This window comes from Miniopterus schreibersii, assembly GCF_964146895.1.
Source record: "Miniopterus schreibersii genome assembly, chromosome: 9".
Classification (NCBI taxonomy): Eukaryota; Metazoa; Chordata; class Mammalia; order Chiroptera; family Miniopteridae; genus Miniopterus; species Miniopterus schreibersii.
The window spans coordinates 78,283,047-78,311,027 of NC_138118.1; the positions used below are offsets into that span (position 1 = coordinate 78,283,047).

Below are 27,981 nucleotides of genomic sequence, written 5' to 3' on the forward strand. Positions count from 1 at the left end.
GTTTATTGGATTTTAAGTGATGGCAAAATTCTGAAGTCATTTGAACCCTAAGGGAATTTACAGTCTGTGGTAATAGTAGTAGCAGAAGTTCTCAGTAACTGTAAAGAAGGCCATTCTCATTTCCCACTTAAAAGAGCATGTGCCTTGAGTGGTCTGTTACTATTGCTGGTTTATCAGAGTAACAGGATTGAGTGTGGGAGGCTTCATTGATACTAACAGAAAATAAACTTGGTGTATGGAAGAAAAAAAATATTTCAGTGGCATGTGACCTTCACTATAGATTGGCATTCATTAGAAAAAATTTAAAAAAATTTTAAAAATTTAAAAAAATTCTTACTAGTACTGGCTGTTTTCAAGGGATGACTAGATCTCTCCTTGGTATATTTGAAAATGCAAACCCAAATCACTACTTTATAAGAGATGTTTTAAAAACAGATTTTGTACTTACTGTCCTCAACCCTGACATAGTTTCTATGGGGGAAATTTAAAGATTCCACTTCTGACCTATGGCCATTTAGGAGACACCGACCATACACATACAGAGGAAACAATAAAACATTTTTAAAGCAACATGAAGGCAAGTATTACACTGCTTGGTATAGACTGTAAGTGTAAGCACCAGTTGATTTTTGGCACAGTGGAAAGTGTATGAGCTTTGGAGTCCTAGAGAGCTTGGTCCATTGTCTAGCTGTGGACCCTTGGGCTAACTTCTTTGCTTCTTTGAACATGACCTTCCTCCTCTGCAAAATGTAGGTGACAATAATGAGGGCTTAGACTTATGGTTCTTAGTTTTGGCAACACTGGAGTCACTGGAGCAGGGGGTCTTTAAATAGCTCTCATGTCTGGACCCAGAAGGACCAGATATAGGTGGTTTTTAGGAGGACCGGGCATAGGTGTTGTTTTAGAATAATCCCCAGGAGATTCCCCTGTACTGCTGGGACCGAGAATCACTAGCCTAGACTGAGGTCATGGTGAATGGATCCAAGAATTTCAGAGACTTAATATCATAATACAGTTGAGCTAGGAGGGCATTGGATCATCTGGTTTAACTGCTTTGTTCTGCATATGAGGAGACTCAGAAGCAAGTAAGTAATTTAATTTGATAACTTTTAATATAGAGGCATGAAGCCAAGAAAGAATTATGGTCGTTCTTTGGAACATGGTGATCAGGTTAATTGTAGTGACCTTCACAGAGATGGGAAGCTAGGAGAGAAAACAGGCTCATGAGAGAGAAAAGCCTGGTTTTCGGCATGTTGAATTTATGGCGACTGAGGGACAAATGGAAATAAATGTGTGCAGAAGCCCCTTTGAAACTGGAAAGACTTGCACACGTGAAAATTAATATAATTCAAGTGGAAAGACTTAGAAGTGATCTGGCCATGTGATATCTGTGGTTACGGGCCAGGAATGAGGCTGGCCACTGTTAGCATGGATGTAATAGCTGATAGGTGCCGACTGCTCAGAGCTTTAGCAGGAAAGGGGAAGGAGGGCGGTGTGAGGAGTGTTTGGGGATTCTCAGCACTGGGAGGTGCCAAGAAGACCCCTGAAGACAAACAAACAGTAGTTAGAGAAGGAAACAGAGTCCAGTGGCATTGGAGCCAAAGGAGTGCAGTGTATCATGACAAAGGTCTGCGTGTCTACAGACCTGTGTGTCCACGTGGCTGGTGGGTGTCGCCCTCATGTTGAGGAGATGCCTCCAAGTGCAGGCTTGTTGTCTCTTCACCGCCTCACCCTCCCCACAAAACCCAACCCTCCTTCTGTTGCCTGTCTAACCTTGATTTGTGGTTTTATACCCAGCCCTCCCGGCTAAAACTTAGGAGTCGTCTTTTACTCCTTTCTCTCACTCTTTCCCCCCATTTAATCTATAAACATGTATTGTTACTCACTTTATCTCGCCTTGTTTCTTCTGTCCATTCTCAGTATACTGTTTCCACTAATTCCAAAGCCTAGTGTATAGATTTTTTGTTTGTTTTAAACCATATTTTTTGGAAATAATGTTAATGCAAAACCATGGTCCGTATGTACGTAAGAGTTCACCTTCTGGGCAAGAGAGCCCATCCACATACATCCAAGTAGGAGATACAATTTAATTTATCATCCAAACTGGGATACTTCTGAGAGGGAAAGGGATGCTGTTAATAATTTTATAACAGGCATAACCTGGGACCATCCCGTGCAAACCAGGAGGTATGATCACCTAGCTCAGTGTTGCTCATCTGGGAGCAATTTTACCCCCTAAGGGACATTTGGCAATGCCTGCAGATATTTTGGTTGTCATACCGGAGGAGGGAGAGTTGTTACTGGTATTCCATGGATACAGGCCAGGGATGCTGCTAAACAGTGCATGGGGTAACCCCATTTAATTGTGTTTTTTTAGCTCCCTGTCTGTACCAGGTACTGTGGCTAGGTTCTGGGGATACATTTATGAGCAGAGCAGTCATACTCACTGAATTCATTGAACTTGTAGTGGGGGAGTAAATGCATAATTGTGCAAATCAATGTATTATTTCAACAGTGAAAAATCCCATGAGAGAATAGTAGCTGTCACTGTGGGAGCATATAACGGGATCTTATCTAAAATGTGAGGTCAGGGGGATATTTTCTAACATTTGAGTTAGAATCTGAAGGATGAGTAGGCAACGGTCCTTTTTAAAGGGAGGGGAGGAGGAGCATACCAGGCGCCAAAGGGGCACGGAGAGTGACAAATCCAAAGAACTGGAAGAGGGCCAGTGTGGTAGAGGGTGGAGGTGGGGTAGGGAGACTTGGGGGGAAGGGAGGTGATCAGAGGAGACTGCTGAAGAGAGCAAGCAGTCTGATCATAGCTTTATTTAAAGGATTTGGGGTTTTAATTGGGAAACTGTTGGAGGTATCTAATCCAGAGAATGATGTGATCAGAATACATTTTAAAGAAGATCCATTTCTCAAATATGGTCTGATTGTATCATTGCCTTACTTAAAAAGGGCACTTCTAGATGTTACGTTTTTTTGTGTGGTGTTGTTTTTTGTTTGGTTAGCAATTTACTTATTCAGTCTGTGAGCATAATTGGTCAGGTTTAATAGTCTTGTGTTGACTTTCTAGTAAGTCTAATAAGAAGAGTTGTTAGTTTTGAAAGAACAGGCTCAAGTCTGATTTCTTGATGCTTGGAAATCTCTTTACTACAAAAGGTAGTTTGTTCCGTCTTCCCACTACAACCTCTGTATTTCTGCAGTTTGCTGTGACAGCACCTTTTTTCTGGAGTTCCTGCTACTTTGATACCTTTGGAAGCTGGCCTTGGCTCCCCCCATTTTACTTGTCCTTTTCTTGGGCATGCTAATGACTGGGTCTCTCCCGTTAAAGAATCCAGCTCTTGATTACCAGGGCTAATTGTGGATAGCAATAATAACGGAAAACCATTTACAAAAACCCCAGATTGCAACTTAAAACATTGTTGTACATTTTTGGTTCCTGGGAAGTCAGTATGGAAGGGCGGGCAAGCGGGTACCGTGGAACAGGAAACCTAGAGCCTGTGTTTGCTTCTTCCCGGCGCCCAGGCTTTTGTACTTATTACGAGTTACGCATGTCAGAGTGTATCGATACGAAGCTTTGCCCGAGAGATGCTCATGCAAGAAATGACCAGCAAGCCATAATTATTTTTAAAAATTGCAAAAGTAACTCCTCAACACATATATGCTAAAAACACACAGGTGGTTTGCTTAATGCCTGAGTTAATTCCGGTAAGGGCTTAATGCATTAGGAAGTCACAGCACACAACATGTCTTCTTGCATATATCAGGGATGGGTTCCAACCTCTAGTTTCATTTATGGAAAGATTCATTGTCTGGAGCTCCTACTTTAGAAAACCTTCTTCTCCTTGGGAGAGAATATATTTACATACTAGCTTTCTTGGCGTTTTTACACTCAAGGCACAGGGCCAGGTTCGGGCTGCCACCTGCATACTCAGTCTTCCCACCTCTTTTGTCATTGCCTTAGGATTTGATGATTAGAAGGATTAGGGAAGGGATATTAGATAACTGTAAATAAAGTTGGGCATATTTTATATTGATCTCAAGTGTTCGATGTGAGGTGTTATGGGCAATTTCATACATCTTCCTCATTGCCTTGTTGGTCTGCAATTATTGACTAAGGAATGCTGTGTTTTTGTATTTGCTTATAAAGAGGTATCATAGAGAAAGGTGAATTTACAATGAATTCTTTTGGAAAATTTTATGCAGATGAAGTCATCATGTCTGGCATCCAGAGATACAAATTCAATGTTAGGTAATCCCTCCCCTGAAGGAGTTTATAGCCTGGTCAAAAATGACAAATGTGCAAAAATTTAAAAAAATACCGTAACACTTTTGGGTGCTATTATAGAAGTATTTTTTAGTGGGTGTAGTGAGGTGGTCTAATTTATTTGAAGGTAATAAGATTGACTGTGAAACAGATAATTTTATTTTATTTTGTTGGAAGAGATACTTTTAAAAAGAGGAGTGGGTATTTGGAAGGTCAATTGTGTTAATTAGCTTTGCTGTGTAACACACCATCGCAAACCTTAGTAGCTTAAAACAACAAATATTTATTTAGGTCATGATTCTGGGGTTGTCAGTTTTGGGCTGAGCTTAGCTGGATGGTTCTTCTGCTCTGGAACAGCAGCCCACAATCAAGGTGTGAACAGGTCTCCTTCCCTCTGGAGGTTCTGAGGGAGAATCTATTCCAGGCCTCTCTCCAGCTTTTGGTAGCTTGTGGCAACTCTTGGTGTGCCTGGGCTTGTGGTCTCATCACTCCAGTCTCTCTCTGCCTCTGCCTGTACCTGGCCTTTTCCTCCATGTTGCTCTGTGTCTTATCTTTTTTTGTCCCTTCTAAGGACACACACAATTGTATTTACAGTTCACCGTAATTCTGGATGATCTCATCATTCTCTTAGCCAAAGCAAGACAAAGTCCAGTCCAGATTCAAGGGGTGCAAAACAGACTTCACCCTTAATGAAAGGAGTTGTGAAGTCACATTGCAAGAGCCGTAGATACATGGAAGGAGAAAATTTTGGCCATTTTTGTAGCCTACCGCACTGATGAAGAGAAACGGGCAGGATGGAGGAGAAGGTTGAATGGGGTGGGAGTGGGGGAGAGAACATTTAGGGCTTAACTATAGACCTAGAATGTTAGGCAGTCATGTCAGGGTAGATTTTCTACAGCGTCATGTCAGGGTAGATTTTCTACAGCGTCTCTGTAGGTGGTGTGTTGGTGGTGTCATTTATATACACAGGGTGGGGCAAAAGTAGATTTACAGTTCGTATGGAAAATAATACGATAATAAATAATACTACAGGAACAAACTCCATGTTTTGTGTACTCACAACGGTAAACCACTTTGGCCCCCATCCTGTGTTTGTGTATGTATGTCATGCATTTTATTTGCTGTTTTTTTTAACCTCCAAACTTCTATATTATGAAAAAGCTCAAATATATACAAAATAAGTGGACAGTATCACGAACTCCCTTGCGCCCAGTGCTGAACTTCAACAGTTAGCAGCGTTGCGGTGTGCTTCCTTTTTCTGTGCCTCCACCTACCCTCTTTTAATTTAAGTTTTTAAAGGGAAAATTCTCATACATTTGGAGGCACAAACCTTAATGGTGCAGTTCTGACAAATGAATATCCCTGTGTAACTGCTGGCTCTCTCAAGCCATGGGACATTTCCATCACCAGGATTTTTCCTCATGTCCCCTTCCAGTTAACACTTCCCTTCTCCCCTTCCCTTCTCCAGGTAATCATCATTCACATTTTTTTCATAATTGATTTATGTTGTCTATTCTAGCGCTTCATATAAATGGAATCACACAGTATGTACTCTATGTCTGTCGTATTTTGTTCAACATATTGTCCTTCATACTGAGTGTTCTTTACACCTACTCTCCAAACCCAAAAGGCTCGCATATTACAGATATTTACATTATAATGTAATAAGTTGCAAAGTAATAGTAAGAAGGTTTTAAAGAAATAAATTGTCATGAGGGAGATCACTTAAAACTTAGACAACTTTGTAAGTGGAGCACTGAAAAAAACCAAGCAAGACAAAACAAAAACCACCAAACAAAAAAGGAAAAAAACACACACCCCAATAATGATCAGAGTAAGGCGGGGCTTTACTTTTAAACAGAATGGGGAAGGCAGCTGGAAGGGAAGGGTGGCGGAGACAAGAGCAGAATACATGCTGATCATGCAGACCACGTAAGAAGCACTCTCAGCCCAGGACACGTGCACACTGAGCCACGAAGAACAGTGGAATAACGGTGTACACACGGTCGTGCACTGCATTTTTCTGCTGCCACTTAGAATTCAGAACATTCAGGTGTTGGGAGAAACTGAGCATGAGCCAACTTCAAATTTCTATTAACAACATTTTCTCGCTTACAATCACTAAAGAACAGACTGTATTTCACTGTCCAGCTTAAGCTTTTATTTCCACCATGAAAGTTTCCCCAATCCCTCTGGCTGGAAATGACATTCCTGCTTCTGAACACTGAACACTTCACGCACGTCTTATGGTACTTGTGTCTTCTACCCCGTGTTATACTCGTCAACACGAGTCTTATTCTTGGGTGGCACTGCAGTCTCTTTGAGATAATTTCCTATTTTATTTATCTGTGTATGCTCTATAGCTATGCTCTGTAGCACTTCAAACAGTATTCTGCATATCATAGGTGTCTGAAAATATTTGATGAGTGAATGAATGAGTAAATGAATGGTGCATGAATGAAATATAGTGGAGAAGTGAGAGGTAAATGGTAAATAGAAAAGAGCCTAGAACAGAATCGTGCACCCATCCTTTTGTTTCCTGTTTCAGCGTTAGTTCGGCAAAGGCCCTAAAGAACCCAAAGCTGGTTTTACTGTAAGAGTAATTATAATTTGAGGTTTTTCCAACACAAAAATGATTTCTCTTTTGTTTAAGACATACTTGTCCTCACAAGAACTAACCAGAAAGCCACATCCCTGTTAGAATCTGTAGACAGTCATTAATCTACCTTATAATGCAGATAATTTTAACAATTGATAACTCTCATCAAAAGAGATCTTTTTTTCCTTCTAAATGTACAAAGTTGGATCCTGCCGACAATAGCAACTTCCAAATGGCTGTCAGATATGCCTCACTGCTGAATTCCAAACAGGTGTGTCAGCTAATTTCATCTCGACAGGAGAAAATAATCATAATCACTTTGTATTTAACTGTAGATTAAAGGCAAATATTCATGTGACAGTTTATGTAGACTTGGTCTCTTCTATTTTTCATAGTTGATTTTTGAATACTTAGGCATTGTGCTTAGAAAAGTAATGGAAAAAACACACCCTTCGGTAGTTTATTTAAAATACAATTTAGTTAAATGTAAAAGCATTTTGTGTTTGTTGAGTACATAGTCTACTCTCAAATGGCCACTCTGTACGAAGGGTCACTTGCTGCCTGCTGAGGGCAGCTGGTGGTCGTGGGAGTTTCAGGCCCGAGCCGGAAGGCCTGCAGCTCTCTGCAGCTTGGCTTGTCTCCTGGTAACCACAGTCTGTTACTTTCTCTCCTCTGGACTTCATTCTTTTTGTACAGTGGACGCAGTACTTTTCCTCACAAGGTTCTTGGGGAGTCAATGAGATTACGTGGTTATACCTTCTGAACAGGTTTGGATCTGCCCCCTCTCTCCATCCCTGTCACCTTCCCCGGGCCACCACCTTTCCTCACCTGGATTTACCGTATTAACGCCCCCAGTGGTCTCTCCACGTTGCAGTCAGAAGGAGTCTTAGTCAAAGATGAATTGGATCATGTTATTTCTCACTCCTGTACTTAAAAACCTTATGTGGTTTCCTATTGCCTGAGGATAGCATTCACACTTTTTGATAGTCTACAAGAGCCTGAATGATTTAACACTTTCTAATTTCTTGGCCCCATCTTGACCTAATCTCCCTCTGACTCCCTTGGTCTCAGCATCCTGGGCTTCTTTATTTCACTGACTGTTTAATATATCCTCCTGTCTTGGAAATGGAAAGAGGCCGCAGGAGGGATGGGTTGAGTTGACGGGGGGAGCCCAGATCAGGAGCTCATTTGGCTGTGTTCAGCTGCAGACCTGTGTTGGCCGTCAGGTGGGGAGATGGAGAGGGCTGCTGGAAGGACACGGCTGGGCTCGGGGAGGGGGTCTGTCTGGAGTTGTGAACACGGGAACCCTTCCCCAAAAATGCATTTAAGTCGCGAGGCTGAATGAGTTCACTGAGGCCAGAGCCCTCTTCCTTCAGCCTTCCCGTCTGTCTTTCTTGGAGGATCTGCCTGTAGGGCAGGGCCCAGCTCCTGCGTAGTCTGCCCAATGCTGCCTTGTTCTGTTCTGTGCAGTTACTGCCCTCTCGTCCTGCTGTGCGAGTAGCGTCTGCCCTGTTATATTGCAATTGCTATTTAAAAAAGAAAAAGTTTTCCTTTACAACTAGGCCCGTTTCTCATGGGGCAAGACCATATTTTGTTTGCCGCTGTAGCCTCTGTTGGGCAGCTTCTGTTGTGGCTTCTGTCCTGCTGTCGAGTGGCGGTGGAGTGGATCGGAGTGCACTCCAGTGACAAGCCCAGCCTGCTTCCCGTGTGCCCGGTGCCTAAGGGAAGGTGCCTTTCCATCTGCGCTTCTACCGAGGCAGAGCGAAAACTGGGCGCGATGAATAATGCTTAAGTTTTCAAGACTTTTCCATGTGGATAAATAATAACAAGAAGCAGTCTGATAACTCAAAGTATTCCTATTTTGCATGAAATGCGCTGAACAAGAGATCATTTGATTGAGTGCATTTCTTTTCATTTGTTTTTAAAACTATTGCTCATTTGTTTTATTGAATTAGCAAATAAAAGAGACTGCTCGTTTTTTCTCTCTCGTGAGCTGTATGTCAAATACTTTCAGGTTGTGCATTTTATAGATCAGCCTTGTCAGAAAAAGAGAAGTAGATAAAAGTTCCGATTCCACAGATTATTTAATTCTAAGTTGATGATTCAAGTTTAGTGTCTGGGGATGGAACATGGAACATTTTTTTTCTTATAAAAAGAAAATAAACAGTTTTCTTTTAAATCTTATTTTGTAATTATAAGACATGATAAAAATAGCTCATAATCTCATTAACCAGAGATAGTCACCATTCTATTAGCCTTTAGAGAATTTTTTTTCCTGGTCTGTGTTTTATATACACGTATTTTATAAAGTTAGGATAAAATGTATATGCAGACTATATCTTGCCTTTCTACTTAATATTTCCTTTTTTTTGCTATTTTTTCTGATTGCAGATATTTTGTAAGATATGATTTTTAATGGCTTCTAAACACTCTATTATAGCTGTAACATAATTAAAAATATTTCCCTTTTTTCTTATCACTTAGTTATTTTTAAATTTTCTTAATAACTGAAAGTAGAGTACTGTATAAAAGGCAATGAACATTTTTAAGGCTTTTGTTATATATTTCTAAAATTTTCTCTTAAAGGATTTTTAACAAATTTTCATCTCCATGTACCTTCTCTAACAGCAGGACTGAGTTTTAAATATAATTTTTGCTAGTTTGAGGTATTAAATAATCAAATATAGTATTTTTAAAAATACACATTTTATTGATTTTGGAATTTAAAAAATCTGTTTATTGATTATTATTTTTATATGTGAATCGTACATTTCTTTTGACCTTTTTATTTTCGGATATAATCTTATTTTCATTGATTGGCAAGAGTTCTTTACATATTAGCTGAAACACGTAAAACTGGTTTTATAGGTCAAAAACAGTTGAATATGCTCAACTTCATATGGTTTAACTTGAATTATGTATTTTATGATGGTTGCCAATGTTTTCCCAGTTTGTCCTTTGTTCTTTTTACCATCTTGTTGTTGTTTTAAAGCATAGAACAAGTTTAAATTTTTTGTGTGGTTTGATTCAGAGATCTTCCCTTTTGTAGTTTCCTCTATAGCTCTCTTGCAGCAAAAGTTCTTTCCATCCTAAGGGCAGATAAATATTTTTGCAGTTTCATATTTTTAAATTTAACTTTTAAAATCCATCTGGAATTTTGTTTGAATGGGTTATTAGGGCCTGGATCTGTTTACTGAGTGATAAAATAATTACTTTCAGATTCCTGAGTGAACTCTATTGTTCAATGTCATGCCCCATTGCTAAAAATCACAGAATTATTATGTGTCCTATGCATATGACATCTTTGACCTTGATTCCTCATAAAATACTGGTGTCTTGGGTTAGCTGGTGTACTTCCAGGATCAGAAGTAATCTAGAAACCTTAATTTTGGCAGCATGAACTCTACTTTAAAGATATAAGTAGTATGGTGCACAATACCTGATTTACTCAGTGGCCTCTTCCAGTGTAAAATTCTGTCGTTCATAGAACCTACCACTTTAATTCCTATGGACAATGTTGTTAAATAAAATGTTCTTTAAGTAGAAAGACTTTTAAAAATCTTAATTATGTTTTTCTTTTCTTCTTCATACTTCAGTTGGTCTTAACTTTAGGTATATATATAAATTTGTCCTTTGCACAAAATACCAAGAGATGACATTACATGAGATCATCTATAGTCTAAATTTCTGTTATTTGATTTAAATTATATGCAGTGGCTCTGATGCCACTGATAAGGAAAAAGCAACTTGCTTAAGTTTTGTAATTTCCTGTCAAGACATTCTGGTGACATCTGGTGAGTCCTTTCAGTGAGGGGAGACTGGCTCCCCCCTTCTCCTTTTGGACGCCTCTAGCACCAGTAAAGAATTTTTTTTGAGAGTTTGAAGAAGCACATTTATGTATTACTATTCCATCTCTTCCTACCTGGACTCAGAAACTTAGTAGGTTCAGATAAATTTTTAGACAAATCCCTTGTGTCTAAATGGTTACTGTTTGCTATCTAAAACAGTGGGACAAAAATGATTAAAAAATAAGCCATCCAACTCAAAGACCAAATAAATTTGCACAGCGAGGGCTACTTGTGTTAGGCCATGCTAGGTTTCCTATATTACTGACCACTCAAGGGTGAAAATGAAAATGGAAAAACCCTCTGGATTCAAAGGACTGATGATCCCCACATTCCCTGAGAAGCCAGCCAGAGATCTGCCCTTCAGTGTCCTAGAGTTTCCCGAGGATTCATCAGATTCCTAGACCTCAGTGGGGCCGTTTGGAACGTGGAGCACACTACAGTGACCACTCGGGGCAGAGGGCTTGCCCTCTTGAAGGCGCTTGTCAGAGCTGGGAGTTGGTTCCATGACCACTAGGTGGCTTCAGTTGCCCGCAAAGGAAAGGGTCAAGCCCTGAGGTGCTGTGGCGTTGTTTTTCACCCTCTAAGAAAATAGTTTCATTTTGGGAGTATTTATTTTCTGAGATAGATTGACGGAACCAGTTCATAAAACTTAAAGACCTTTGAGGGTCTTACCTTCTCATTTTAGAGATAAAGAACATTTAGGAAGATGTCTCTAAGTTGTTACTAAGCTATATAGTGGCCGAGTCAGAGTGAGAGCCCAAGTCCCTAATTCACCCCTAGTCCATTTCTGTAGCTGTTGAATCGGTGATGTAAGTCTCTTTTTCATTTCTCTGAAGTTACACGGCAGGGTTGCGTGGCGCTGACTGTGCCTCAGCCCTGGAGAAGGCGTGTACGGGCATGTTGTCTTGAAGGCGGGCGGCGGGGGCGGGCGGTGCGGGCCCACCCTACGGGAAGCATCCCATCGAGCATGCAGCTGCTGCTCTCAGTCAGGCCTAGCGTTTGGATTCATGAGCTGCCCACGGCCATGACTCAGTGTTGGGGAGTTTTAAGAATTCTTATTTATTCTGAATAAGGCCTAGAGCCTTATATATCTTATCTTTTTTCCCAGCTGAATAGCAGCACTTTTTCAGATTCTTTTTTCTCTCAAAATTTTTATGATTTTTCATGAACATTTAACTTTTTAGAACAGGGTTGGCAACCCTTTAAAAAAAATTAGCGGCCACTAGAAAATATAACAAAAATCAAGCAAGCAAATTCATTATGTACCAGCTCAAAATGACGTATGACAGGGTTGACTTTTTTTTCTCTTCTTTGCAAACTATGGAGGAAGCAAACAGTGTTCATATCAACTACTTTTATAGCAAGTTCAGAAAAACTTACAACTTTTATTTTTAAAAACAGTAGGCTACAATTTTAACTCATATATTCTGGCTTGTCTCTAGAGTAGAACAGAGATAAGGGCGTCTAAGAGAAGGACTGTGAGAGGATGGGGAAGGAAAGAGCAAGACGAGCAGAGTGACGGAGAAGCAGCTACGGGACGGGAAAGTGGGACACGGCCTTCCAGGAGGGAAGGAGGTCACCGTGGGACCTGCCGGGAGAGGGCAGACGTGAGCCCGTGGGCGGAGAGAAACACAAGGAGGGGAGCAGGGGGCATCTTTCTTTCCAGGGCCTCCCGGGGTTTGCTCCACCCACCTCTTCGCCACCCCCTGGGCTGTCTCATCTTGGCTCCTGCGCCTCCACCCTGGGCCCCAGCCAGCCAGCAGCCCAGCTCTTGATCCCTCGCAGCTCCACCCGTGCTGTGAATCTGCCAGGTGGGAGTGGCGGTACCAGAAAAGCTCCGAAAGCAGGATTTGCCCTCTAGTCAGGTTCCCCCCATGGCAGCTATTGTAACAATTAAATTGTTAGTGGTTTTTTCCCTCCTGTAATGCATCAGAACATTGGGAATACTTCTGTAAAAATAAGTCATGTTTGAAACATTTGAATTGAGTCTGTGACATAAAACTTTAGAAATAGACATATTACATAGTCATTTTCTTGATGGTATATTGAAGCTTAATTGAATAAAAATATAGTTCGTCAAGTCTAACCACCGAAAAATTTAATTATGTCTTATTTTCTCTTCTTTATTGTAGTGATTTAAAGGGAGTGATAGTCACTCTGAGTGATGATGGTCACTTGCAGTGTTCATACCTGGGGACAGACCCTTCTTTGTTCCAAGCTCCAAAAGTTGAATCCAGAGAACTAAACTATGATGCACTTGATATGGAGTTGAAAGAACTTCAGAAAATCATCAAAGATGTGAACAAGTCACAAGGTATCTCATTTGGAGCTTTGCAATATTTGATTTTACTGTTCATTGTAGAATTTATATTTTTTTGTATATGGATAATGTTTTGCACATATTAGTTAATTTTTCCCCCCAGGCTTAATTAAAGTCATATTTGTAACAACTGGGTTGCTCTTTAGCACACAAGGTCTTTGTGCTTAATCTGTATTCTGTAGCTTCTGAAAAACATGTCCTACTTAAGATAATGCTTTTGCTAGTGTCCCTTTTCCAGGGGCGGTGCTACCTCGTTTTGCTCTTTAAACTCTAAACGAGAAACAAGTACCTCTCTGAGTAGTGGTTTCAGGCCTGGAGAAGAGCCTTGAGGTTTAGAGTGGTCATTTATTAACTTCTTATATCCCTGAAAAAAATGTTAGATGCTTCTTTTAAAAGAAACAAACAGTACACGAGTTACCACTCTGTTACTAAAAATGTAGTGGTTTGCAGCTCAGTAACATAATTTATGTTTGTAGTTAATTAGCCATCCACGTGGAAGGTAGCCTGCTGATTTCTAATGACCCAGAGGCCGATGATACTTTCAGTTCCTGAGTTTGAATAACTCACTATTATCTTACTTTGGGATTCACAGGGGTATAATTTTATTGTAAATTAAAAGGAGAAACAAAACACCAATCCTGCCGTTTGAGTTGGACATGTGAAAAGCATTACTGTAGGTTCCCCTCTCAGGGTCAGGTAAAAGTATTTTTTTAATGAGAAAAAATATGGACTATTTTCACATAAAAGAAATGTTAGAGCAAGTAGGAATAATAAAAGGAGCAGAGCATCAAAAGCCAATGAAAACAAGAGCCAGTCTCAGTCCTGGTCCAGTCGCTTTGTGAGATTTATGTATTTTTGAGTCTATATTTCCAAGACAGAGTCAGAGGAATTTAGATAATATATTTTTAAAATATGAATATTAAAATCAAATCATTATTCTTTGGCTTTGCACTTTCTCTTAGAAAGTTTTGAAAGTAAACCAGTGAAACTTGAGTCTTTTAAAAGTACCTCTCATTAGTTAAAAAACTATTTGTTGTCAGCACCCCCTGTCAAATAGAGAATGGTTGAAATTGCAGTTATATTGCAGTTTACTATTCCTCTCTATATTTGATACTAATATTGGGATTAATGGAATTATAAGGCTCATTTTGTCATTTAAAAATGTAATTGGGGGAGAGTGGCATATACATGAAACATGACATTTCTAGAGTTCGTTAAATAAATTGAATGTGGCTTTTCACTTCAAATTGTGTCTTGAGATTTTTGCTCTTTCCACAAACAAAGTGCTAATGATATTTTGATTAACACTTAATTGTGTTAAACACCTCTCAGAAAAATCTCTCACAGCCAGAAGTTATTTTTTGGTGACCATGGTGCTGCCCTCGGGTGAGGAGGGTTAGGTTGTTTCACTTGTCATTACCTTGATCCTTCTGTGTAATGTGAAATAACTGCTAATTAAGTTAGGGATGTGCCCACAGACTGGGGTGCAAAGTTCACTATTTGTATAACCTCAGGTTCTAGTTGCTATTTGAAGGTCTCTGCCCTTTCTCCGCCATCACTGGGTTTAATTCCTGAAGCAGAAACAAAGAGAAACTTTTTAAAAAGAGAGACTTTTAAACTACTTGATTTCTAGATATGGAAAAACATTTAGTCTTCTGTACCCTTATAAAACTGTGGCATATTTCTTTATTGAAATACCTGTAATTATGTAAAAGCGCCAGATCGTTTCACTATAGAAGATTCTGAGAAGTTACAACTCTGAACCTCTCGATGGCCTCATTAGTCATTGAAATGCCACTTATTTTCGTATAGTGACTTCAACTTACAAAAAGTTTCACAGTCTTGTGGGTTATGGTCAGTACTCAAAGCTTGTCTTAAAAAATTGCTTCAAAGCAAGAATTGCAGCAAAATTTAAAGCCAATTTAAAGAGTACATTCTGTTGTACACATGGTGTATATTATCTCCTGTAATAAAAGGGGTTTTGAACCTGATTTTATGTGTGCGAGTTATATGAGGAATGTATGTTGTAAGCATGAAATTATAGCAGTAATTTCTGTTTGGCTCATGGGTTTTGAAGCTTTCCGTCCTCGACTCATTAGTGTGAATCCTGCCAGGCATCTCTGTTCCCAGCCAGGCTCTTTCAAAGATGGAGTGCCCTGTGACTTAGACAGCTGGTCATGTTCTCCAGGAGGGATGAGCACGGTATGGAGACCGACTCCCACGCAGATGCCCCTGGGGAGGGAAGGGGGCCAGAGCGCCGCACGTATAAACCAAGTCAGCATCCGCGGAATGTGCCCAGGATGACTAAGCTGCCGCTGCCGTTGAGTACTGGGGGCATTTGTGCTTGGTGACCTTGCTGGGAGATGTGCTGTCGGGGGTACGTGTGGCTCCATGGAACAGACTCCCCAAATAAGGGCTTTAACCAGCAGGGGTTTGTTTCTTTCCCATGGAAAAGTGCGGCGATGGGCAGACCAGGGGCGGTTCGGCAGTTGCACTGTCGACAGGGACTCCGAGTCCTTCCTTCCTGGGGTCGTCTGTTGGTCCAGGATGGCTGCTGGGACTGCCGCCCTCACATCTGCAGCTGAGTCAGCCCCTGAAGCATCTTTCCTGGAAGTTTCTACTCACATCTCGCTGGCCACTCCAGGCTGCAAAAGAGGCTGGGACCTTGAGTGTGTAGGCCGAGCACTTTGTTGCTTAGAATATCGGACTTCTTTTGTTCTTTTAGTAAAAGAGAAGCGAGAATGGTTACTGGGTGGGCGATGAGCCGCCCTCTGTGCTCTCACTGCGTAAGTCATGGGAACTCCTGTCCCAAGGATTGCGGTGCTGGTGGGAATGCCTGCTGGCAGTTGTGGGGGGGGTCTTCTCTTTGTGAGACAGCTGATTATTCATGTGGCTCTGCCACGGCCACTGCTTCCCATCTTCCCAGTCAGCCATCCTCAGCGTGGGGGCGATGCTCCTCTCAGGGCCAATGCGATTTCAGCAGTGCCAGGCATTATGTGCAGATACAATTTCCAGGGAACAAGAGACATCTTTCTCCAAGTCTCCCCTTTTATTTAAGGAGGAATAGCTTTCCCAGAAACACGTGCCTCCTCACCCGCCACGTCCAACTTCTCTTATATCCCATCTGCCAGGATTAAACCCCATGCTCATGCCTGAAACAACAAATGGTCAGGGGACTGAGATCACCATGAATGGATCTGACCGATCCAATGATGTGGCGATGAAGGCGAATGTCTCAGCTGAATCAGGGCTGTGCCACAGCGAGGGAGGAGTGAAGGTGGATGTCGGGGGGGGGGGGGGGGCGGCCAACAGTGTGTCATATACGTACGTGCACAAACACACACATCTGTAGTATTACTTATATTTCTTGCTTATTTAGGATCTTTGTCACTTGTTCATAGTATCTTACGATGTACAATAAACGTTTTTTAAATTGTGAAGTTTTAAGTTGTGAAAATAACATGAATGTGGTGATAAGAATCCAAACAATCCTATAAGGGTAGAACCCCAGATCCTGTTCCAGTGGACTGTTCAAAGGTAACCTTATCAAGGGCGTGTGTTCATTCTTCAAGAAGATGTTCATGCTCATGCAGTTGTCTCTATACAAATATACAGTGGACACATTGTGCTGCATCTTGTTCCTATCAGTATATAGGCATGGACGGCACTCTTGTTTACAGCTTTCGACCATTGCACAGCATGGGTAGACTCTAGTTTAGTTAACCGTTTCCCTCTTAATAGAAATACAGAGATTTCAGTTGCTTTGTTTTTGTTTTTAATAAGTACCAGCAGCAGAGAGCTTCCTTGGGCGTGCCTGTGAGTTGGCTCTAACTATCAAAATGTAAACTGTATGTATCCCGTGACCTAACAGTTCTACTCCCAAGCAGTAGAATTTCTTGCCTTAAAAAGTAACTACCTTCAAACCAACTTACCTTCAAAAGGGTTGTACTAATTTGGGCTTGTATCAGCAGTGAAGGAGAAGGCATTGGAATTCCCAGCACTGGCCTGGCCGGGTCACGTCTTAGCTAATATCTTTGGGGAAAGAGGGTCTTTCTTTAGACTGTTGCAGAGGGGAACAAATCAGCACCAAGCGTCCAGCTCTGTAATGCATGAGTTTCTTCAACATGTCTGTTTATTGGATTGCTGTTTGATATGTTATAGATAACCCTTTAAAAAAAGCTATATAGCAGGTTTTACTTTATGATTAAATATCTTTTTCCTTTCTTTCTTTGTTTTTCAAATTGTAGGTGTTTGGCCCGTGACTGAGAGAGAAGATGACTTGACAGTTTCTGCCATGGTTTCTCCTAACTTCGATTCCGTGTCTGTAGGTATATTTGTAGATTTTGAAAGGGTTTGTGATAGCGGTGGACTCTAAGGCATTGGGCTCAGAATGTATTGGTTTAAATGATGGGCCTTTAAACGGAAGCTTTAGGATTGTAAGGATAGCAACTTACAATCTTTGTTACTTTCTAGAAATAAACGTTTCTAGGCTCTTGGTGTCGTGAGGAGTTCCTTAGGCAGATATCTGTCTAAAAAAGGGGGAGGGGGACAGTAGAAGGGGTTCTCACCATTATTCTGGATCTACCTTTTTTAAAAGTTTAACTTTTTTAGTAGCAGAGTGCTTAGGTGATTCTAGTCCAGATAAATAATACTGACGCCATGAGATGTCTATTGAAGGTTCAATGAGCTAACGTTTGTGAAAGGCCTAGCTCAGGGTTTGAAAATTTACAATCTTCGATGCATTGTGGTGATTGTGATGGTGGTGGTGGGGTTGCAGTTTAAGAGTAAACATTTGGGCTGGGAATTATCCACCCCCCCCATTTCTGTCTGTGCTACCCAGGGCAATGTTCTTAATTTTCTTAGACTCAATTTTCCCATCTGCAACATAAGAAAAATAACAGAATCTCTCGTGTTGAATTGTTATGATAATTAACCAGTATCATCAGGATCATCAGATTACATTTTAGTTCTATCATTATCACCACCACCACCGCCACTACCGCCCTCCTCTACGTTTCACTGCCTGTGTCTTTCACTGCCATGTCATGGTGCCTGTCACAGATGGGCTCTCAGTATATACCTGCTCTAAGAATGAATGAATGAATCTGAGAAACAAGAAGGCTGCAAGGGGGACTGTCCTTGGCCATATTGCCCCGTCTCCTTGGTTAGTCTTCTGGAAGCACTTGTTAGATTATATTTGGTTATGTCTCGCTCCCTAATGTTCGGGCAAAATCTGTAAGTTTATCTGTGTCCATACCAAAAGCTGATCAAGTTAGACAAGTGATCGAACTCACTGGTTTACGGTATTTAGAGTTCACATCATATAATTTTGCCTCGGAAGTGACTTTAATGTCTAGGTATCAGAGCAGAATATACTAAGTAGTTGTCATAAGTTATCCAAGATTAATTTTAGTATAAACAGCCAGCCAACCCAAGTTGTGATAAAAGTCACGTTAACATTGCCATAGTATAGTAAGTTGGGTACACTTAAAAAAATAAGACTCGATATGAAAGAAACATTCACCCGACTGGGTCACATAGTAGAGGCACTGTTTTAAACACTGGCCATTCAGCACACACCATTGCTCACTCTACCTGAAGGGTGTAGTCTGAGTGGAACATTTCTGCCTAGTTAGCTGACAAATGTACACACATTTTCTTGCCTTGGGAATGATTCTTTTTTCCTTTGGGTAACTTATGTAAGTTTTTTTTTGGTTCTCTTAAACATAGGCTATTTGGAATGAGGAATTCCCTTTCTGTTCTTTAGCGACTTTTGATCTCGGAAGGAAAAGGCCTTCTGTAAGAGCACTCTATCGTAACATATATTTCCCTGTTGGCAGCCTGGAGTGCTGTTTCCTTTTAACTAGGTGTCTTTTTCCAGCTTCATTTTCCCTGTCTCCCTCTTTTTTTACTTCTTAAGAGATTCTCGAGAGTATGGTATTCATTCCATTGGAAAACATTAGCCCAATGATTTGTATGGCTCTGGTGCTATGGTATCTTTATGTAGCCATTTCTCTCTGACTATAATTTCATTTCCCACAGGGTTATTTCCTGAGGTACCCAGGTGTTTAGACAATGGGTTGGAAAGAGCACGAAACAGGAGATGTTTGTTTCTTTTCTAGATCTTTGGACACCTAAATGTAAAACATTTCCTGGATTTTAAGTAATACTAGAGCAAAAAGTCTGGCTTACTATTTTATTTTGAATCATTGATATGAAAGCACACGTCTAAAAACATAACATAATTTATATTAGAATGGGGTCTTTTAGAGAGGAGACAAGCCTTGCTATCCTGTCTTCTTGATAGAGATGTTGGATTTGAGTGTATATATGGTTTCCTGTGGAGCCATAAATATAATGTGAATCCCCCAGTTCTTGATTATGCTGCTGCCCATTACAGCATTCTCTATTGCTCAGACGTGGCTTAGTTTTTCTTAGTAAAAACATTTCAGATAGGTTAAGTTAAAGTGCAGGGGGATCTATTCATTGGTTGGACAGGGATTTAGGCCCTTAATTGCTCCCTGGGAGTTCATATGGACATTACAAAAAATATGTTATCCCTTTGTTTTCCTGTCACAGAAGGAGAATATTTTTCTCTCAATCTTCCACTCTAAAAAATAAAATGTATAAAAAAGTTATAAATTATAAGGAAATGTCTGCTCTATTATATTATACTCTGAGTTCTTTGATAGGTAGAGCCAAGTAATGTGAGCTGATGCTCAAAGATGGAACTAGTTTATGATTTGAGCTAGTGAAAAAAAAAAAAAAACCATACTCCTACTTTGATTTCCTTTTCTAGGTGTAAGGCCACTCAATCTTTATATTATTAGTTGCATGTCTTAGATACATATTCATGTTATTAATCAGAAGAAAACATACCTTTGGCACATTAAAAATAAAAGGGCCTAAAAGAATGGCATCATTTGTCTTAGAAATACAAGGGGGCCTTGTTCTGTATAATATGAAGGACGAGCTAATAGAGTTAGTTAGTTTCAACATTTAAGTAAACTTGGTAGTAGAGCTTTAATAAAATCTGTGACCTTTTTGGGGGGGAAGGTGGATGTTTGGATATTAGCGCATGATTTTCTAGATGAAGACATCCGGAAAGTCACACTGGCTCCGTGAGTCTGTCGTTGGAGGGATAAACCCTTTACAGCTCGTCCCGATGTTGTGGGCAGAGTATACATTGCGCCCCTGTGTTCACTCATCGACGTGTGACATTGAAACCATTCTTTCCTTCCTTTCTTCTGTGTGTTTACAGCAAGCTCCTGACGTCGAAGTGGGAACTGACCTCGCCCCTTCAGTCACAGTGAAGGTATTGTGCCGTGGTCCTGGACTGTAATGTGCAAACAGTATTACGCATTTCATCACACTTGTTGCTGTTGTCGCTCTATAAATAGCCAATGGAAATGTCAAACAAACACTTGGAATTTGTACCATTTCCTCAGCCTTGAGTGGTGGTTTGATAACCTTCATTGTTTTCTACAAATATAAAACTGAAAGTTGTATTCATAGCAATATGTATATAATAGAAACAACTGTTATGACTTACTCCTACCATTATTTAAATGTGTTGTTTGATCCAGGGTCTTTTTTATAGAAATGAAATTAACATTTTAAATAAGCTAAAGGAATTGTGCCATCACCATAGACCAATGAGTGTCATAATAGACCAACCAGTTGATTGAAGCATCATATATACATATTTGGGAATTATGTGAATGCTAATAATATCCGTCTTCCATGTGTGACTATAAGTGTGTTTGAAAAGAATTCCCAGCCATCTATCTGCCATAATATTAGCTTTAAAGGGGTGTATTTATAGCAGGAAAATATTAAATGAAGAAGCCACAAAGTAGAGTAGTGACAAATTGATAGTCCTAAAAAATAGAACATGAAGGATGTGGTTTGGGTTAAAAATTTTTAGTCTTGTCATTGTTGAATTGTAGACAAGGACTCATATGTAGAGCCTCTTACGGCGTTTAGATTAAAGCGTGGTAATCAGTCAGCACATTATTAAGCTGACAATATTTATCATGCCCGGAGCTGGGAGCCAGGGAGTGTTGTGGATCTTGGCGATTTGCTCAGTCAAAACTTGGACAGGCCTTTCTATTTTCTTAGATTATGGGTTGCTGTCCTTGGAGGAGCTTGACAGGGTACCAGGCTCTAGCAATTGTGTTCGCTTGCACTAGGCCCAGCGGGTGGGCCTGGTGTGGGGATCTGTGGTAGAAGTTGAAGGGAGCCCAATCTTTTAACAGTTTCCTAAGCTAATTTTTTTGGATTCTCGCCACTGGAAACAAGGGTGGTCTTTCCCCAGTCTCCCTCCCCTATTCAATCAAAGGCTCTATCTCATTAATACTTCTGAGTCTGGAAAAGCATTAGTGGCAAGAAATCAAACGCTTAAGAAAAAAAAAAATCCCCCAAACCCTGCAGAGTTCCAGGAATGATCTATAGACTTTTGTGTGGGGAAACCCTTTTTATGTCTATCTACTGATACTGTTCAGACACATACACACAATAACTCAGACGCACACTATAAATTGCAGAAAAGGCTTGTACCTAAACCAGATAACACCGCTCATGCTAGTTTCCCGCCAACTGCTGCCTATCGCTATAAGTAAACACACCTCTCTGTCCCATGCAGCTCTTAGGCTTTCTTTCACATGTCATGGCCACCTTCAAACGGTGGAGTGACACTGCTGGAAAAGTCTCCATCAGTGGAACTTGCTATATTTGCAAATGACTAAGTCGTTCTCAGTGCGCTTCCTTCTCAGCATTGTGAGAGGGCGAGAAAGAAGGCGCCCCGAGGCTTGCGCATGATCAGCTGGACTCTGACAGGAGACACAATGGTTTTCTGATTCCGTCTGACAGTTTCTATACACATTTCTGCTATTAATCTCCCCTTATAGCCTCTTATAACAACAGCAGCCAAGATATATAACCATGCAGGTTTCCATCATAATAAATCCTGCTAATTGAGCAACTGTTTCCATCCGTTCCAAGTGAGCGAAGCTGTGGCTACCTTGAGTATGTGTGCGTGATGCGAGAGTGGCTCGTTCATACCTGGCCCCTGCAGCCGTCGTCATATACCTAGGATAAAAATTGGGTATTATATTTCCTAAGGATCCTATTCCATTTTGTTAGAAGCGGAAAATAGCATGGAAAATTCTTGTATTAATGTTTTATATTTTCCCCTTAATATTCTATAATTATTTTTCTCTTAAAATATGAGGTTTATGATCTGGCCAAGTCTCCGACTCTTTTTTTTGGCTCAAGCACAGCTCTTCTTTGTTACTGTAGTTATTTTCGTCACACACCTCCTTGATTCACTTTTGAAGGTGCCTTGCCCATTGTTGGGGTTCAGTGAATCTGTGTGAGAGCTATCATGATGGTGCATCTAAATCAAATGCAGACACTTTTGTGACAATGTAAAATTGTGTGACGTTTGTCTAGGTATCCATCGTTAGCCAGGCAGAGTCAGAATGTCTGCTCTCGCAAACGGCTTCTTACTGCTTTCAGGAGTTTTCGTTTTCACTCTTAAACCAAGTTTTCAGTTCTCTTGCAAACATTGGCTTGATGGTCTTGGGCATTTACTTAGCTTCCCTGAAGCTCTGTTTTTAGACTGACTGTAAAATGGGGATACCTTTACATTTGCAGAGTTGTTTTGAGACTTAACCCCAGTAGATTAAGGGCATGGGCTCCAGATTCTGGCAGACAGAAGCTGAATTGTGGTTCCTCCACTAAAAAACAGAATGGCCCTGGGCAAATTAGTCTCTCTGAGCCACAGTTGTCTTTTCTATAAAGTGGTCTATAGTAATAGTAGCTGTTTCACCATGTTGTAAATATTAAGTGAGATAATGCACATAAAGAATTTATTAGCATCATTCTATGAATATAGAAAGCTGCTAATAGTTATCATTAATAGGATTAATTTAATTTTAAAATGTATATATAGGCTAGCATTGTCTTATTATTAATAGACAAATATTTAAATTGTTTTCCATATATTCAGTGGACTAATTACTTGAAAGAATGTTGTCTGTGGTGCTTATATAGTTTCTTCTCATAATTGCCGTCAGGTTTACTAAAAAGGTATTATATTTGCAATGGCCAGACATCATTAAGGAAGCTTTCCTTGTGGGAGGCAGATTCCCCTCATGTGTTCCCAGGGCTTATAAAGTAGCAATTGAGGATTCATTGTTCATTTGCTGTGTGTATTGTATTTATTTGCATCAGTGGTTGAAAATTTTACTTTGTAAGTCAAAATTTTTAGGTTTGACTTATTTTTAAGTTTTACAGAATACCCACATTATTCAACGTTAATACAAGACATTTTCTGACTCTAATTACATGTATATGTTTGTGGGCCAGCTGGATATTGCTGTATATGGTTTCTCTATTATATGCATATGTATGTGTGTATATATATGTAATTAAGGAATAGGTGATACACACCTTTTACCTAAGAGAAAATTCAAAACTGCTTTCCTTAAAAATAAGTATGTCCTTGCATTATGTCAGTTAATAAGGAAATGTATCTTTCTGTTTTACTAGCATCTAGTAACTAGACTGCACTGTTCCATAGCAAAGGTCAGGTAGAGAGTGCTCCTCAACTCTGGTTATATGTAGATGTCACCTGAAGAGCTATAAAAAAGTTACCGGTACCCAGGTCTACTGTGATAAACGTCTGGCTTGCCACATCAGCACTTGAACTCATCCAAACGAGATTATTCAAAGAGGCCGGACATTTAGGAGACAAAATCCAAAGAGAGGGCATGCCCAGTGGAAGCCAGGTCCTGGAGCCTTTTCTTTGACAGCATGAGAGTGATGCCCCTTCTCACTGGCCCAGTAAAGGTCACTGGGCCTGATGGCTTCTACTGACGTTCCTCCCCAGGGTCCTGACAGGAGTCCTGGCCATCTCTATCCATCCCCAACCTACTTACAGGCAAACTGTTACCCCAGTGTTCTTAACTATTGATTCTGATTGGAGTGGGGAGGTTTTCTTGGCATCATCAAGCAAGAACACCAGTTTGGAAATCCAGCCAGCTTAGAAATGAGGCAGTGAATATTGCCATTCTTTGATATTTTCTAGAGTTAGTTATGTCAGATATTTTTATTTTAAGCCATAGAAGAAAATGTAGCACTGTGATATATTTCTAAGCTAGTAACTATCCACCCAGTAAGGAAATATTTAGAGATTAATTAACTTGTGTAAAATGTAATGCACTGATACTGGTTGAGAAAAATAATTCATGATGCCACATCTACATATGAAAAGAGGAATGAACACATATAATATTTCATGATGTAATATTTATTAGCCATTGAGGAAAGACTTTTTCATTATAGTTGACATAAAATATATTAGTTTCAGGTGTACAGCATAGTGATTAGACATTTATATAATTTACAAAGCGATTACTCTGATAAGGGTAGAACATTTTTAATAGCTTTATTGAGATATAATTCAGACACCATACAATTTACTCAAAGTATATAATTCAATGACTTTTAACAAATATTTGCGGAGTTGTTGAACCATCACCACAATTTAATTTTAGAACATTTTCATCTCCCCTAAAAACAGTCCCATACCAGTTAGCTGTCACTCCTATTGCCTTCCTCTCTCCCACTCGCACCTCATACCCCCTACTCCAGCCCTCAGCAACTGCAAGTCTATTTCTGTCCTTACAGACTTGCCTATTCTGGACATTTCATATAAATGGAGTCATACAACCTGTGTTTCTTTGCGACTAGCGTTTCTTACTTAGCATACTACCTTTAAGGTTTGCCCATGTTGTAGCATGTGTCAGTACTTCATTTCTTTTTATTACCTAGTAGTATTTCATCGCATGGATACACTGTGTTTTGTTTATCCATTCATCAGTTGATGGACATTTGGGTTGTTTCTACTTTTGGCTATTATGAATTATGCTGGTTTGAACATTTGTACACAAGTTTTTGCATGAACATATGTTTTCGTTTCTCTTGGCATGGAATCGGGGGATCGTATGGTAAATTTATGTTTAATTTTTGAGGAAACAGTCAAACTTTTTGTGTGTGACTGTACTATTTTACATCCCTGTCAGCAATATATAAGGGTTCTATGTTCTTTCGAATACCTATTTTTATCTGGCCTTTTCATCATAGCATTTTAGTGGCTGTGTAGTGTTATCTCATTGTGGTTTTAATTTGTATGTCATAGTGGTTAAAGATATTGAACATTTTTTCATGTGCTTTTTGGCCTTTCCTATATCTTCTTTGGAGAAAAGTCTGTTCAACTCCTTGGCCCAGTCTCCAACTGGGTGGCACATTTTAATCGACCACTTATGTTACGTTATGTTTTGTGGCTACTCCTTTTTGCTCAGATGATGTTTCCTAATTATTTGCTAGTGATTTTTTAAGTAGTTGTGATAGTTTATGAATTTGGATAGAATGTAATTTTCAATTAATAACAATTTCTATTTCCTTAGGTCACACTGCAGAACCGAGTGGCATTGCAAAAAGTCAAGTTATCAGTCTATGTGCAGCCACCTTTAGTATTGTCACGTGACCAATTCACTTTTGAATTGATGGGTAAGTGTTTTGTTTTGGCTTAAAGTCCATCATGGTGTGAGGGTTTTTGTTTTTTTTAACTTAAAATTTTATTTTATTAGCGTGTTCATTTCATGGGTATATTTCTTGCCTGAATCGTGAGACTGGCATCTTCCTGATATGAATGCTTGTGTTGGTTTGCTTATGGTGTTTTCCTCTGTGCATCAGGCGTGGACATTCAATGAGTCTGCAGTAATTACAGATTTCCAAGTGCTTTCCTAGGCTAGATGGACCTGTAATTGTACTTAAACACTATAATTTGGAAGGTTTTCTTTATTGGTGTTTCTCTAGTGAGCTATTTATTGAGTCAGTAATGTTTGAAGAAAGAATATTGACTTTGGAGTCTGGCCTGAATTTGAATCCTAGCCCTGACTCTATGTGTAACCTTGGGCAAACTACCTTAGTAATTACTTGGTGCCTCAGTTTTTTTTTTAATCTGCAGAAAGGGGCTAATGATGTCTTTCTTGTAGGGCTGATTTGAGGATTTAATTAAAAATGAATCTATGTAAGGTATCTGCAATAATGCCTAAAATAGTAGACAGGTCGTAAATGGCAACTCTAAATCTTTGAATGGAATCTCTCACCCTGACCACTTACATCTAAGTCAACACTGGTCCTGTTAAAGTGATTTCTGAATCATCTTTCTTTTCTTTCTTTGTTTATGGCCACTGTCCAGCCGGGGAGCCTATGTCTTATTCACAAAATCAGGAACACCTCTCTCTTTTTTGCCTTTGTATAACCAACCCTTACCTGAGTGCCTGGCAGGTAGTGGGAACTTAATATACTCACTGAATGAGTGAAGGAATGGTTGAATGACTGAAGTAACCTTGGAGGTGATATCAAACCATTGGTTTCTCACTTTATTTTCTAATTTTTCACAATACTTCCAGTTTATCTTTTTAAGACACATTCTGAACCATTTATTTTCCCAGTTAATAAACCTCTTATGACTCTGACGCAGGCTGGAGGTCAAGTGCATGAATCAGGAGGCTGTGCACAGTCTGCTGTCTCTACGGTTGCAGTTACATCATGTCCAGCCCCCCCTTCGATTTCCCCTGCAGCCTGTTCTAACCATGAGAAAGCACATTCCGCACTCCCACATTCTCCTGCCCCTTTGTGTACCCTTTCCCCGTTCATGCTGCCTGTTCACCTGCGTGACGACGAGCAGTGGTGTAGAGTGTTGGCACCCAGTCCCCAGCTGTGCGTTAGCTATGTGACCTTGGGCAAGCCTCTTAATCTCTCTGTAGCCAGTTTCCTCCTGGGAAAAAAAAAAAAAAAAAAAGAGTGGTGACAGTAATACCACCTACCTTATAGGATTGTTGTGAGGATTAAAGTGAATTAATCCATGTGAAGTGCTTAGGACAGTAGCTAGCATGCAGTATAGGCCTACTTTTAACTGTTGCTAATAATCATTGTGCTGAATTATTTAACTTATATTGCTCTTGCATTGCTTATAGCACCAGAGATGACTAGAACAGTAGCCTTTTCTGTTTTTCTGAAAGGAAGTTATGCGCCACCGGAACTGGAAGGAAATGCTGTTGTTTCTTACTCCAGACCAACAGGTAAACACAGTTGTTCAGGAATTTATCAGATTAATCACTCCTTGGCACTTGTCATTATGAGTTAAACGTTTAAGAATTAAGATGGGAAAACACATTGTAAAATATTATTAAATAAAAAGATATTCTTTTCTAGTGTTAAATAAAATTGTATGTCCAAATTAGTTTAATGTTCTGAATAATTAGTGATAAGTCTTGTTAGTAGATTTCTATATATGATGTTTGATTCTGTCTTTTCAATTAATAGCAAATATGATATGTTTTTACTCATTAGAAGAGTGGCATCTAGTCATACTTCATCTATTTGAACAAAAGAGAAAAGCCTGAATACAATAAAAAGACTATCATGGCTTACTCAAATATTAGGCAGCGTTCAGAGTTTTAGATATTATTTTAGTGACGGATACCCTTTAGGATCTTATATGCTAAAACTTTTAAGAACAGATCTACTAAAATTTGATCTGTATTTTTAAAAAAAAACTATTTTTAGGTGAAAAAGGTTATCTTTAATAACACAATGGTTGCCAAGGGCTGGGGGAAGTGTGTAAAATGGGAATATGTTGGTGAAGGGTGCACACTTCCAGTTCTAGGATAAATAGTTCTGGGGCCTGGTGTATAGTGTGGTGACTATAATTAACAATACTCTATTTCTACTTGAAAGTTGCTAAGAAAGAAGATCTCAGATGTTATCACCACAAAAATGGTAATTATAAGAGGAGATGGAGATTTTAACTAACCTTTAGTGGTGATCTTTTTGCAATATATGCGTGTATCAAATCATCACGCTC

The 27,981-nt window shown here is 39.8% G+C and overlaps 1 protein-coding gene across 9 annotated transcripts in view; it reads left to right on the top strand.

Moving 5' to 3' along the window:
• Window positions 1-27,981, top strand: part of BBS9 (Bardet-Biedl syndrome 9) — a 288,769-nt gene that overhangs the window by 106,410 nt on the left and 154,378 nt on the right. For 5 of the 9 annotated variants that reach the window (XM_081146598.1, XM_081146596.1, XM_081146599.1 and 2 more), the window contains 5 exons: window positions 12,853-13,034; window positions 17,288-17,364; window positions 20,302-20,355; window positions 25,514-25,616; window positions 27,092-27,196. In XM_081146598.1, coding sequence (XP_081002724.1) covers window positions 12,853-13,034; window positions 17,288-17,364; window positions 20,302-20,355; window positions 25,514-25,616; window positions 27,092-27,196 — 521 coding nt within the window. Of the gene's footprint in view, window positions 1-12,852; window positions 13,035-17,287; window positions 17,365-20,301; window positions 20,356-25,513; window positions 25,617-27,091; window positions 27,206-27,981 lie in introns of all 9 variants that reach the window. The other 4 variants (XM_081146600.1, XM_081146603.1, XM_081146604.1 and 1 more) reach the window with 1 other exon arrangement.